Here is a 12,894-nt window from a genome sequence, read left to right as displayed (position 1 = left end):
GATACACAAAATTAAAAAAACGGACAAAACCATAATAAGCCCAATAATTTTTTAAGAACAACTTGACGCATTTTGTTGAACAAGAGGCTATGTATATTGAATGTCTCACTTCGTTAAACGTCTCACTTCGAGAGAAAGGGTAAAATTTCATAAGTTAGGGTGGTGTTGCCTCGAAAGCACCAGTTGGTTCTAATTTGGGTTGATGTTCCGAATTAAGAACTACCCATTATTCTTAAGTAACTTTGATTTAGACTTAAAAGAAAAAAAAAAATCTTTGATTTTGATTTTTGACTGCTACCCACCTATCTTAAGAGAATTGTTATATGTTCTTTGCTCCATTTGGACTAATTCAATCTCCGAACCACCATCAACAGATTGAAATTGGATTCCACGATGATCAGAAGTTGCAAAATCCTCCATAGAAACTGACCCAATAATAATTCCAGAAGTTACCCTACCTTCTTCTCGATCATCATCCTCCATATATGAAATCCGTGAATCTGTTTCCTCAGGAAATAACAAATCATCGGCGTTTTGCTCCGGTAATGGCTCCTCAACAGTGTCATCAACAATCCCGGCACGACATAAAGGACAGTTTGTATGTGATCGGAGCCATGTATCAATACACGATAAGTGAAAACCATGTTTGCAATAGGGTAACACTCTAAGCATCTCATCTGCTTCAAATTCAGTTAAACAAACAGAACATTCAGTCCCCACAACCACCCCATGATCACCTTTCTTGAACTTCACGATGGTTATAGCGTTTATTACAGACAGTTGAAGACCAGTGGTTCTGATGTACCATATGTGGTGATCAAGAGCATCCTCATCTAGGGTTTCTTGATTTTCCGGTGACACTGGCGGCGGCGTGCGGTGACGTTTGGATCTGTACGAAACAGTGTAGAACTTGTAGAGGGTGTAGATAAAGGTTCCGATGAGGAAGAGGAGAGAGAGCTTAAGCGGGAAAGAGATTTTTGGGTGGTTAGGCGCTGGTGGTGCTGGTTGCGAATAAGGGCTGTTTGCTGGCGAGGGTGATGATGATGGTGGAGGTGAGTAGTCGGCGATGCGGCAAAAAGATGGACAGGTGGCGGCGCAAAAGGGAAAACAGATGCCGGTGGGGTTACGTTCCGGATCACATTGAAGGTTGCAAAACGAGATGGTGGAATCTACCATTAACCTCCGGTGCCGATTCGAGGGTGCCATGAGTAGGATTCATGAAAGGACGATGAAGTCAACGTGGGTGTGTGTGAAACGTGGTATTCAAAAACGAAGGAGGGATGCTTCTTTGGATTTGACGATTCTGCATGGAAAGATGTCTCATCATTTAGTATTTTCCGTCATAAAAATGTTAATGTAATATTATAAACATCGGTGTTTTTGGATTTTTTTGTATGTGTTGTACGTAGGAGACATCATCATCCTTCGTAATAAATTGAGAAGTAAATTACAAAGTTGGTCACCGTACATTACTTAAAATCGCATTTCCACTTTTGACTTTCATGGACTCATGGTTCTATTATATTATGGATATATGGTTGATGAATGGTTAAATATGACTCTTCCAAAGTATATTTTCGAGCAATTTGGTCTATAAATATGAGTTTTGTTGAGGTCTTTGTTTATGACTAATAGGAAATACTAACATGTCTTTGACTTAGCGGTATGGTTAGATGTCATTCATCCATAAAATTGAAGGTTTAAGTACATATAATTGAAATTAAAGAGTATTTCGATTTTATCATAAAATATATGTTTAATTGTTTTTTTTTTGGTTAAATCTTGATCACTTCCCTTGGTCTCGTACAATCACCTTCTGTGTGAAGAACATGGTCAAGACAACACCCCATTTCTTGTCTTCTTAATCACCAATATATCATCTGACTACCATCTTTTCCTAACCATAGATGTAGAAATCCACCATCTTTTCCCATCCAAATTTCACCAAGGATGTCTTTCGCATCCGGTGGTCACAAACCGACGATAGAACCATGTTCAATAAGTGTAACGTACTAGATGTTTGCCCTCATCACTCAAGTTGGACAATAATGGTTGGAGAAGGATACTTACTCATTCTTAAAACCAACATTCTTAACCTCAAAGATTCGTCGGAAGGGGGGGGGGGGGGGGTAGGTCTTCGTTCATGGGTTGTATAATTGGATGACCCTTTGGAACCACATGAATCCTTAGAATTAGAATGGGATTTCAACTCATCAACTTATGAGTGAGATTTTGACAAGACTCTCTCATTGGATGGCACAATACAGTGAAACTTGTAAGTAGTGTTCGCGCGCGCGGGGGGGGGGGGGGGGGGGGTAGAATCAATCGGGAAACTAGAGAGGCGGTGGTTTACCCAGCCACAAATATCAGCGGTTCGAGTCCGCTAATCTCTAACTCGTGAACTTAGTTGATATAAAGTTATGTGATAGCACCTCATTTTTCTTATATGGTTGTTGGATTTATGACTTATCATTCATGTATGTTGAAACTAGTTAGTGGTATTTAAAACCAAGGAACGAGAACTGTTTGTAATTGGTTAGTGGTATTCGGTTCCCTTTGATTCTTTCAATCAAATATTTTTGGTTTTCTGTTATTTTCGTTCCGGTACCGCACATATTCTTAGATTACACATTTTCTAGTAGAACAAAAACCCACTAGTGATATTCGTTCGAATTCTAAGATAACCATTCGCTCCTTTATTAGCCATTCGGTTATTCTTGTTCCGAAACTGGTTACATCCTAACCTTTGGCTATTAACAGAACATAAAATATACTATCAAAAGTCTTTAAGGACATTTTTTTGTTATGCTGGTGCAACCTTTTTGTATGTTTCGAGACACTTTTTTTATCATGTAACAACGTTTAGTAACACTTTTTTATGCCACCAAATTAAACAATTATCATTTCCTTTGTTTTTTTTAACAGCAAGAAAGTTTTTACTATAGAAATTAAGCTAGTAAGTGGCTAGAAGAAAGTTACCAGCATACCCGAGATGGGTTAGTACACCAATCAAGCCATTTGATTTGATTACCTTTTTCTACTTCTATTTTTAAGCCAGAAATAAACATAAAATTGCACTTCACTCGCTAAGATTTTGCCTTATATTATGGATATATGTTGGGTTATACGCGTCGATTACTGTGACTTGCATGGGGAAAAGGTTGGATATCACATCTTAAAGTCAACTTCTTTTGTCTTATTCACATCTTAGTCCGTAAACCCCATTAACTAAGTCTAATTTGGAGTTGTTTACGGTTGAGGGGTGCCCCATGGAAGTGTTTACAGTCTAAGCATCCCTCATGCAACGTGTCTACGGCCATAGGGTGGTCCACTAAGGATTTCACGGCCAAACCATGCCCCATTAAAGGTGTTCACGGCCAAACAATGATCACTAGGAGGTGTTTTCGATTCTAGGTCCTTTCCTTTAGTGTTTTCAGCCTTAATGGGTTAATTCCTTTGGGTTTTCGGCCTTAGTGGATCATTAGGAGGTGTTTACGGCCAAGGGATAGCTCATTTGAAGTGATTTTGGTCATGAGATGTTCTAGGGTAGGGTACTAGGCTAGATGTTAAAACAATGTTCACATTTCTTGATTTCTATTCCCCCACTTTGACTATTCTTGTTTTATTAAACTTGTTTACTTTCAAGGGGATTATCTTGTATATATGGTCTTCAAAGTTTAACTATGTATAATGGCTTATATAAAACAAGTTCTTCATGGCTTTCAATGTTCCAGGGTAAGTGGGATACTAGGCTAAATACTAAGACAATATTTTGAATCCACGATTCCTATTCCAATCTATTGGTTTAGTTTTGCCTTGATAAACTTTTTACTTTTCAAGAGGTTATCTTATCCATGATTTCCAAAGTGTACATAGCCATATACATGCACTCATGCCCTTTTGGTTTTTAAGGTTTTATTGTAATAAGGTTACAATTTTGACCTTGCTTGATCCAAAACTTTCGAGTTGTCACATCATCCCCCCGTTAAAGGGAATTTTGTCCCTAAATTAGCTTTTTGGAATGCTCTTGCAACTAGGAGAAGTTGTGGGTAGCTTTGTTTCATATGGTCTTCCCGTTCCTATAGGAACTTGGGCCCTTGCTTGGTGTTATGGCGGACCTTCGCTATTAGTATTTGACCTTTCTCTTTTGGTTTCTGAGCCCATAATCCCTACATGTTCTTCTTCGGGGTGTAGGTTCTGGTTAACCTTGATTTTTTGAAGTACGACCACAAGAGCTTCGGCGGTCAGACACTTATTAGGATTGGATACATGGAACATGGTTTGCACGATGCTAAGTCTTTGTGGTAACTGAAGTCTATGGGCTTCTGGACCTATCCTAGCGAGGATCTCAAATGGCCTAATGATGGTTGTGTTCCTGATGTCCTATAGGTAGTGTTCCTAGACCTTAAGGATGGCACTACAGAATTTTCAGCCAATGGTAAGCTGACTTTGCTTGTTCCCTTAAAGTTGGTTGGATAAGTTTTTGATTCGGGATAGGGATATCGATCTTTGAGGGTGGGTTTGTTGGACTCTTAGTAGTCGGTGGTTCTTTGGGCAATTCGCCTTTCCTCCTTATGAGTTGGATGGGTGCTTTTTGAGGTTAGAGGCTTGGTCTGATAGTTTCCTTACTTATTAGGTCGTTCTATTGATCAGACAATATCTGTCTTTGTGTTAGTGCTAACTCGTATTGGGGGGTTTAGATATAGGAATGGCTCCAAGAGTCGAGTCGATTCCGAACTCAACTTGACGCTTGGGTGATGTATTCGAAGGATCTTCTGGGAAATACTTTGGAAAGGTTGTAAATTTCGGGATTACCCTTGATGACTTTTGTTTCTTGTTTCCCATCTTTATTGTGGAACTAGGAAGGAGCATGGTATCCCTTACATAAGTACTCATGAGCCTAGATGTTAGAGATGGTTCGGGGATTTGTCGTTATAGGTTGTAAGAATTTTGTTAATTGATCGGGTAAGGCGAAAGGTCTTTTTTGTAGTGCTTGAAATTGGTATGGTGAGGATCAAACTAGTCTGTGTCAAGTGACGACATTCGACTTCTTATTGTAACAGATGTTAAGTCGATTTGGAAGGGAGATGATTGTTTAGAACGATAGTGTGTTCTATTTTCATGTTTTCAACACTAACAATTTCATCCTTGTTATTACTACTTCGAATATTTTGTACCGGATTTAGGGTGTTCTAGTAATACGAGTACTTTGACGTCTAATGATGAAATTTTGTAGTCTGACTTTTATTAGGTCTTCCTATGATAGTTTGGTTTAGCCTAGTCGTATATAATTAGGACTGAAAAGACAATCGAATGAGTGGCCCTGCCCTAAGTCCACAACCAAACAAGGAACAAGAACTAAGGTGGAACCATGCACTCTAAGTCTGTATAATCTCAATTATATATGACCCTATTCTTACACTAAGCCATCATAGCTCATATGTAAGGATCTTTAGCTTTTCTATGAATGATATGAGTTGTTCGGATGAAGGAGCAATTCATGATTACATTTTTATTTTGAAAAAATTTTAGTGAAATTTTATGTTTAATTTTCATTGTTTGGAAAGATACCGAAACCCTAGTAGGGTTCCTCGTTGCTTCTTCACGTCCTGTTGTTAAACCCCTCCCACTCCTACGTTATTCCTTTCCACTGGACAACTTCTCTTGAAATGTCCTGTTTCACCACATGTATGACATACATGGCTTCCTTCAACATTGGGGCTTGGAGTGGTGTGCTGGATTGGAGTCCTAATGAAACGGGCAGAGTGCCCCTTCTTGTAGCAGCTATTTCAATGCGACACACGACAGACTCCAAGATGATGTTTGTTGCACTTGTTTTGGGTTTGAAGGTTTCCAGCATATGATTTTCTCGGTGTGGAGGTAGTAGGGTCAGTAGGGGTATAGACTGTTGTAGCTTGTTGCCTTTTTGTAGGGCCCTAAGTCGAACTGCTCTATTTGTTGTTCCAGACATTCGTTTCATGTTCTTAGGTTTGGGGTTCGGGGTGTCATGGTAGGTAGTCACTCGTTGGTTTCCTTCATTGTCATTACGGTTAGAATTCTCCACACTATTTCCATTTTTGTTTGTATTGTTGGCGTTGAGTTGCGCCATGATAACTGTCACGACAACTGTTACGGCGGCTTGGAATGTAGCGGAGTCTATCTGTATAATTGGTGCTTCGCCGGTGTGCTGGTTATTTCCATGGGAAGACATGATTTTGTTGCATGATGAGAAATGAGCTCGTAAGTAACCATGGTCATTTCTAGTTGTATTCATCCATTTATATGTACATATAAATTTCATGTGTTGTTGAACGATCCCCAATGTTTCGACCTACATCCCTATGATGTATATATGGTAAAGAGTAGAAATAAGCATTGTACGAACGTTAAATTTATCAAAATAGAATGTAGTTATGAATACAATTTGCGGATTCGGATTACATGGATTCTTGGAGGGCGTACCTCTCTTGATTTACTACCACTAGTTGTGACGAAAGGCGTAATAAACCTAGGACATATATACCGAAATAGCACACAAGGTGCTCATCCATTTCAATCATTTCACGTGTGGCCTCTTCCGCTCTTTGCTCTGCTAAGGTTGCCCTAGCCTCAGCGGCAATGAATTGTTGTCTTATGGTGGCCACTTCCACCTTTAAGGAGCGTAGACAGTCGGTAAGATCCTCCTGCTCTGTGTGCTGGTTTGACATTGCTCCCAAAGGGTAAGGCTCTCTAAGGATCTCTCTGGCATCTTCATCCTCGTCTGACTCCTCATCATAATTCTCTCCCTCGTAGTCCACCTCTTGCTATTCTTCAGCACCCACTTCTGGGTTTTCCTGATGAGCCTCTTCTGGCTCCTCCTCGATCCATTCGTTGGTTACTACAACAGGGTAGTAGGGGTCCTCGTGGTAAAATTCAGCCATGTTGCCTGTGCGAGAATGGAGGTATGAGAAGTATGTAGAAGATTTAGGTGCGAGAGTTATATGGTATCCTAAAATACTCCTACAATATTTTAAACTTTATGTTCGATTCTAATGTTCCTTTGCATGTATAGTTGGTAAGTTTTACAGTTGTTGCAACACCACTATCACTCCCAAACATATGTTGGTCATATCTCAAATACATATAGTTGATCAGGCTATATTTATCCTAGACATGATTGTTGGATTAGATGTTTATGCCCATAACTACAATTGGTATGTACTTGACCCCCGAGTAGCACAGTCCATTTTCGGTTGCATATCACCAGGACATTTTGATAGGATGGATACTTGAGTAAGAGGTTACTTATAATTTATTAATATATTATAAGTTCTAATATATGAATATGAAATCATATTATTTTATTAGTATTTATCAAGAATTAAGTTGAAATTCATTATGTGATCAAAAGAGACTAATTAAATATATGGGATTGATTTGGTAAATCAATGATTCTTATAGTTGTTGGATTAATGTCTAAGTCCATAACTATAATTAGTAAGACTTGACACGACCCGACATGGTCCATTTGGGTTGCATGGCATCATGCGTTTGGATAGACTAAAATGAGAGAAGTAACACTTAAGGTTTTTTAATATATTATAAGTTCTAATATATTAATAAGATTATTTAATTAGTATTGATCAAAAATTAATCTAGAATTAATTAAGTGATCAAAAAGAAGACTAATTAAGTATATAAGTAGATTGTGTAAATCATCCATACTTGTATAGTGGGCTAAGACTCCATGGATTATCAAGTTGGGCTAAAACCGATAGGATGCTCCATGGATGATCCATGGTGTATTTGAACCCATGGATCCAAGGAAATGGAAAGCCATGACAATTAGGGTTTACCCTAATTGTGACTAACTATATAATGATCTTATTATTGTAGAAATCGGCCACTAGTGAAACAAGTGAGGGCAAGTCGATTTTGAAGTGTTCTATTTTCTCTCTAAGTTATTCCAAATGCATTTGATGTTGTGTGAACCATTTGAGGTGTCACACTTGGGGCACTAGGCTCTCAAGCTACATGGAATCAAGCACCAACAAAGAGGTATGTCATTATACTAGATTTTATATTATTTGTACTTCATAATATGCTAGTTAGGATAAATACCTTGGAAATTGATATTTGCATGTATAATAAAGAAACCATAGATCCAAGGTATTTAGGCTTGCATGTACACTTAGGAGTATTAGAATGCTCAAAACCCAACAATAGTGTGGGCCAATTGTTATTTAGAATGGGCAAAACCAATATGGCAGACCAATTGATTCAAATGTTTGATTTTCAAAGTTGCAAAAAAAAAAACATGATGTTTGTCAAATTTTAAGATATTTACTTGATTTTATGAAAAACTTAATATTTGTAAAATTTGAGCCATTTTACTATATAACAACCGTCGATTTCCAGTCAAGTCAAAATCAACTAAATTCAACAAGTCAAACTGGCCAACTCATCTAACCCTTGTATGCTAGGGTTTTCATTATGTTTCTTATTAAACAACTCGCACTCTTAATACAAAGTATCACTTAGAGTATTCACGTGTTCGAGAACTCTAAACCCTAATCAGGGCAAGTGATGAAACTACTCGATAAAACATTATTCCTTGACCCTCGGGGGCATATGACAATCATAACAAGAGTTAACGAGGTTTACGAACCTTGAATTACAGAGCCAAACACTCAAAAAGTCTCAAAAGAAGTCTCTCTCAACCACTTTTACTCAATCTCTCCTAGATCTCTCTCCGTATGTGAAATCTCTCCAAGTATGTCAAATCTCTCCCAAATCTCCCCAAGAATGTGGAATCTCTCCCAAATCTCTCTCTGTATGTGACATCTATTCAAGAATGTCAAATCTTTCCCAAATCTCTCTCTGTATGAGAAATCTCTCCAAGTATGTCCAATCTCTCCCAAATCTCTCTCTGTATGTGAAATCTCTTCAAGAATGTCAAATCTCTCCCAAATCTCTCTCTGTATGTGAAATCTCTTCAAGAATGTCAAATATCTCCCAAATCTCTCTCCGTATGTGAAATCTCTTCGAGAATATCAAATCTCTCGCAAATCTCTCTCTGTATGAGAAATCTCTCCAAGTATGTCAAATCTCTCTCAAAACCCCTTTTGAATTATATTAATCATTTGGGGCATCCCGACACTTGACTTGGTGAAAAACCACTCGAAGCGGGAAGATACATTGGAAATTAGCCCCTTAGGGCCGAAGCCTCTCCATAGGGGCCAAACCCTTCTGGAACCGAGGTCACATGAACCGAGTCCGGGGTCTTCTTGTATAACCACAGCCAGCAAGCCGCAAACAGCGAGCCGCAGCCTCCGAACTACAGTCACCAAGCCGAAGCCACTGAACCGCCACAGACGTCGCTCCGGACCTTCCTGAAGAAACCGCCTGCGGAGCCTCCTCGGACCGCAGCTACTTCTCCTTCGAATCCACTTCAGCGGCCCAACCCCCCACTTAGGACCTAAGGCTGTTTAGACCGTAATCACCCTCCTAACTTCAGATTTCCCCATTTTTCACCCGGTTTTCGACAACGACTCCGTTTTAAGCTTGTTTTTAATTATTTTAACGAGGGATTTTCACCCAAACTTATATTTTGACATATAAGACCCCATTAATTCATAAATTCATCATATTTTCCGGAAAATCCTTATTTAAAAATAAAATCTATTAATGTAAGATCTTCAGGTGGAGCGTTGACTTCACTTTAGTTTATGACACAAGCAACCACCCCCATGCCCATTCCATGACCAGCCATTGTCCTTCCACCATAACTGGTCATTCAAGAGTACTTTCCCCACCATTTGACCAGCTACACTCTTGGTTAAAGGCTGAAAACTCCTATCTCTCCTCACTTTCCTCTCATTTCTCTCACTTCCACCTAAGATCAAACACATATTTTCTCTCAAATTCTCCTTCATAATTTTGAGATTTCCAAGGCATATTTCAAGCTTTCCTTCTACATTTGTTAAGTATCATCACCCTCCTTATGATTATTACACATCCTTTTACTTAAATCATACATTCCTAACACAAACTCTATATTTGTGTTAAGATTCTCGAATCTTCAAGCAATCCTCCAAGTGTTCTTGAGTTGAACAATTATTCCCTTCAACATTCATCCACTGAAATCACACAAGGTGAGTTCATACCACTATATTTTCATGTTTTCTGAAGTTTTAGGGGGGGGGGGGAATACAAGTTAAAACACCAAAAACACAACTAAACTTTTCCAACAGCTTTCATCAAGAATGTTTAACTCCATTCACGGACTGTTTTGGTCAATTTAAACATTTAGCTTTAAAAAATGTATTAGATGCAAATAGTTCAGGTTTATACCTTTAAAATGACTACTTGCATACGATTTTTCTATGATTTATGGTGATTTTTACAAAACAGCCTATCATTTCAAGAACAAATCCGGACTAGTCTGTGAATATGGATATTTTAAACCAAGTTAAAGACTTCCAAAAATCATAATAAAATTTATGGATAAACTAGACACATTTTATGAACTCCCAGAATTCACGGATTAAGTTTTCGACATCGTATGATTTTTGTATGATTTTTCTAAAACAGTGCTCAAAAGCTAAAAACTAGTTAACAACTTATAACTTTCATAACACTTTGTATTATGTTGAGCAAAGTGTATAAAAATAAGTTCTAAATATTGAAGGTAATATCTTGTTAGTTAAACATCAGAAACTCAAATTTAGTCATTCATGATAAGGTTTAGTCATTCATTTTGAACACATATAATAAACTTCAATAAGCATAGTTTATGGATTTTACTACATGAAAAAGGTTTTACCCTCAAAACAAATGGGTTTTTTCATATCCTACGTGATAAACTATAATAAGTAATATTTTAAGGAATTCGTAGCACTAATTTATTAAGAAAAGGTGATTTTACTTCCTCCACGGAATAGGTTTTATTATAAAACTATGTGTAAACTAGTTAACTTAGGTTGTGAGACAATTCTCTACCCGTACGTTTGAGTGCGGGATTCAAATTCATGTAAGTTATAACCAGAGTCTCTTGTAGGGAGAGCGTGATAATTATGTATAGATCTATATTGGGTTTGACACCCCACACCTTGCTGCTAACTATAGTGGGACCGGCAGGTCTACGGGTGACAAGAGTCATAGTATCCTAACGTTTGAAAAACTTTGTGCAAGTTATTTCTAGTCATAGTATGGTTATAGCGACTCACATAGGTAGTTAACAATCTTTCAAGTTTACAAGGAAACTTTTACCTTAAAAAGGAGTTTACTTCTAAATCAAACGAGTTTATGTCGATTTAAACTTACATGAATTATTTTATGTATGGTAAAATACTTGTACACTTTCGGTCTTAGGATTAAAGACAACTCATAATACTTAATGTTTATGGGATTTTTCTCAAATCAAAAAGGGTTTTATGCCGATTTAAAATCACTTTTATATCTTTAAGTATGGAAAATATATTTGTTCATTTTCGGTCCTGGGATTTAGGACTACATAACTTTTATAAGGAAAATATTGGATTTTCTTTGGAACATATTTTCATTAACACTATATCTCGTCTAGAATTGTTAGATTTCAACGACTCATTTAAATCAAATTATATGTAACTTATATATGCTAAGTGAACATAAAACGAATCTATGGGTTCTTCTAGAGTTTCATTATTACATAACATAGGAGCATTCATTCCACACTTAACTAAGAAAATATTGGATTTTCTGGAAATCATACACTATCGCTTTTACAAGGAAAACAGTTTGTTCTTCAAACAAAACTCTTATGAACTCGCCAACTTAATTGTTGACACTTTTTCAAAACTACTTGTATTCTCAGGTAATCAGTGAAACAGGAAAAGCAACAACATTTTGAGGATGCGACGATAAATCGTCAAACAGATTTTTTTGTCATTATAATGTAATTGATTTTAATCATGTTAAACAATATGGTAGGCCAATTGATGCAAGTGTTTGATTTTCAAAGTTGCAAAAAAAACATGATGTTTGTCAAATTTTAAGAAAATTACTTGATTTTATGAAAAACTAAATATTTGTAAAATTTGAGTCATTTTACTATGTGACAACCATCAATTTTCAGTCAAGTCAAAATCAACTAAAGTCAAAAAGTCAAACCGGCCAACTAATCTAACCCTTGTATGCTAGGGTTTTCACTATGTTTCTTATTGAACAACTCGCACTCTTAATACAAAGTATCACTTAGAGTTTTCACGTGTTCGGGAACTCTAAACCCTAATAAGGGCAAGTGATGAAACTACTCGATAGAACATTATTCCTTGACCCTCAGGAGCATATGCAAATCATAACAAGACTTAACGAGGTTTACGAACCTTGAATTACAGAGCCAAACACTCAAAAAGGTCTCAAAAGAAGTCTCTCTCAACTTCTTTCACTCAATCTCTCTGATATCTCTCTCTGTATGTGAAATCTCTCCAAGTATGTCAAATCTCTCCAAAATCTCTCTACGTATGTGAAATCTCTTCAAGAATATCAAATCTCTCCTAAATCTCTCTCTGTATATGAAATCTCTTCAAGAATGTCAAATCTTTCCCAAATCTCTCTCCGTATGTGAAATCTCTTCAAGAATGTCAAATCTCTCTAAAATCACTGTCTGTATAAGAAATCTCTCCACGTGTGTCAAATCTCTCCCAAATCTCCCTCAAAACCCCTTTTGATTTATTTTAAATCATTTGGGGCATCCCGACACTTGACTTGGTGAAAAACCACTCGAAGCGGGAAGATACATTGGAAATTAGCCCCTTAGGGCCGAAGCCTCTCTATAGGGGCCAAACCCTTCTGGAACCGAGGTCACATGAACCGAGTCTGAGGTCCTCTTGTATAACTGCAACCAGCTAGCCGCAGCCAGCGAGTCACAGCCTC

The 12,894-nt window shown here is 37.5% G+C and overlaps 1 protein-coding gene across 1 annotated transcript; it reads right to left on the bottom strand.

Moving 5' to 3' along the window:
- Positions 1–294: 294 nt before the first annotated feature.
- Positions 295–1,176, bottom strand: LOC145064432 (RING-H2 finger protein ATL54-like). The gene has a single exon (XM_079011887.1). The coding sequence runs from the start codon at positions 1,174–1,176 to the stop codon at positions 295–297; it is 882 nt and encodes a 293-aa protein (XP_078868013.1).
- Positions 1,177–12,894: the final 11,718 nt, after the last annotated feature.

This window comes from Lactuca serriola, chromosome 7 (assembly GCF_051521515.1).
Source record: "Lactuca serriola cultivar US96UC23 chromosome 7, Lser_US96UC23_V15, whole genome shotgun sequence".
Lineage (NCBI taxonomy): Eukaryota > Viridiplantae > Streptophyta > Magnoliopsida > Asterales > Asteraceae > Lactuca > Lactuca serriola.
The sequence above is the reverse complement of the archived record's forward strand: the minus strand, read 5'-3'. Positions and strand labels throughout refer to the sequence as shown.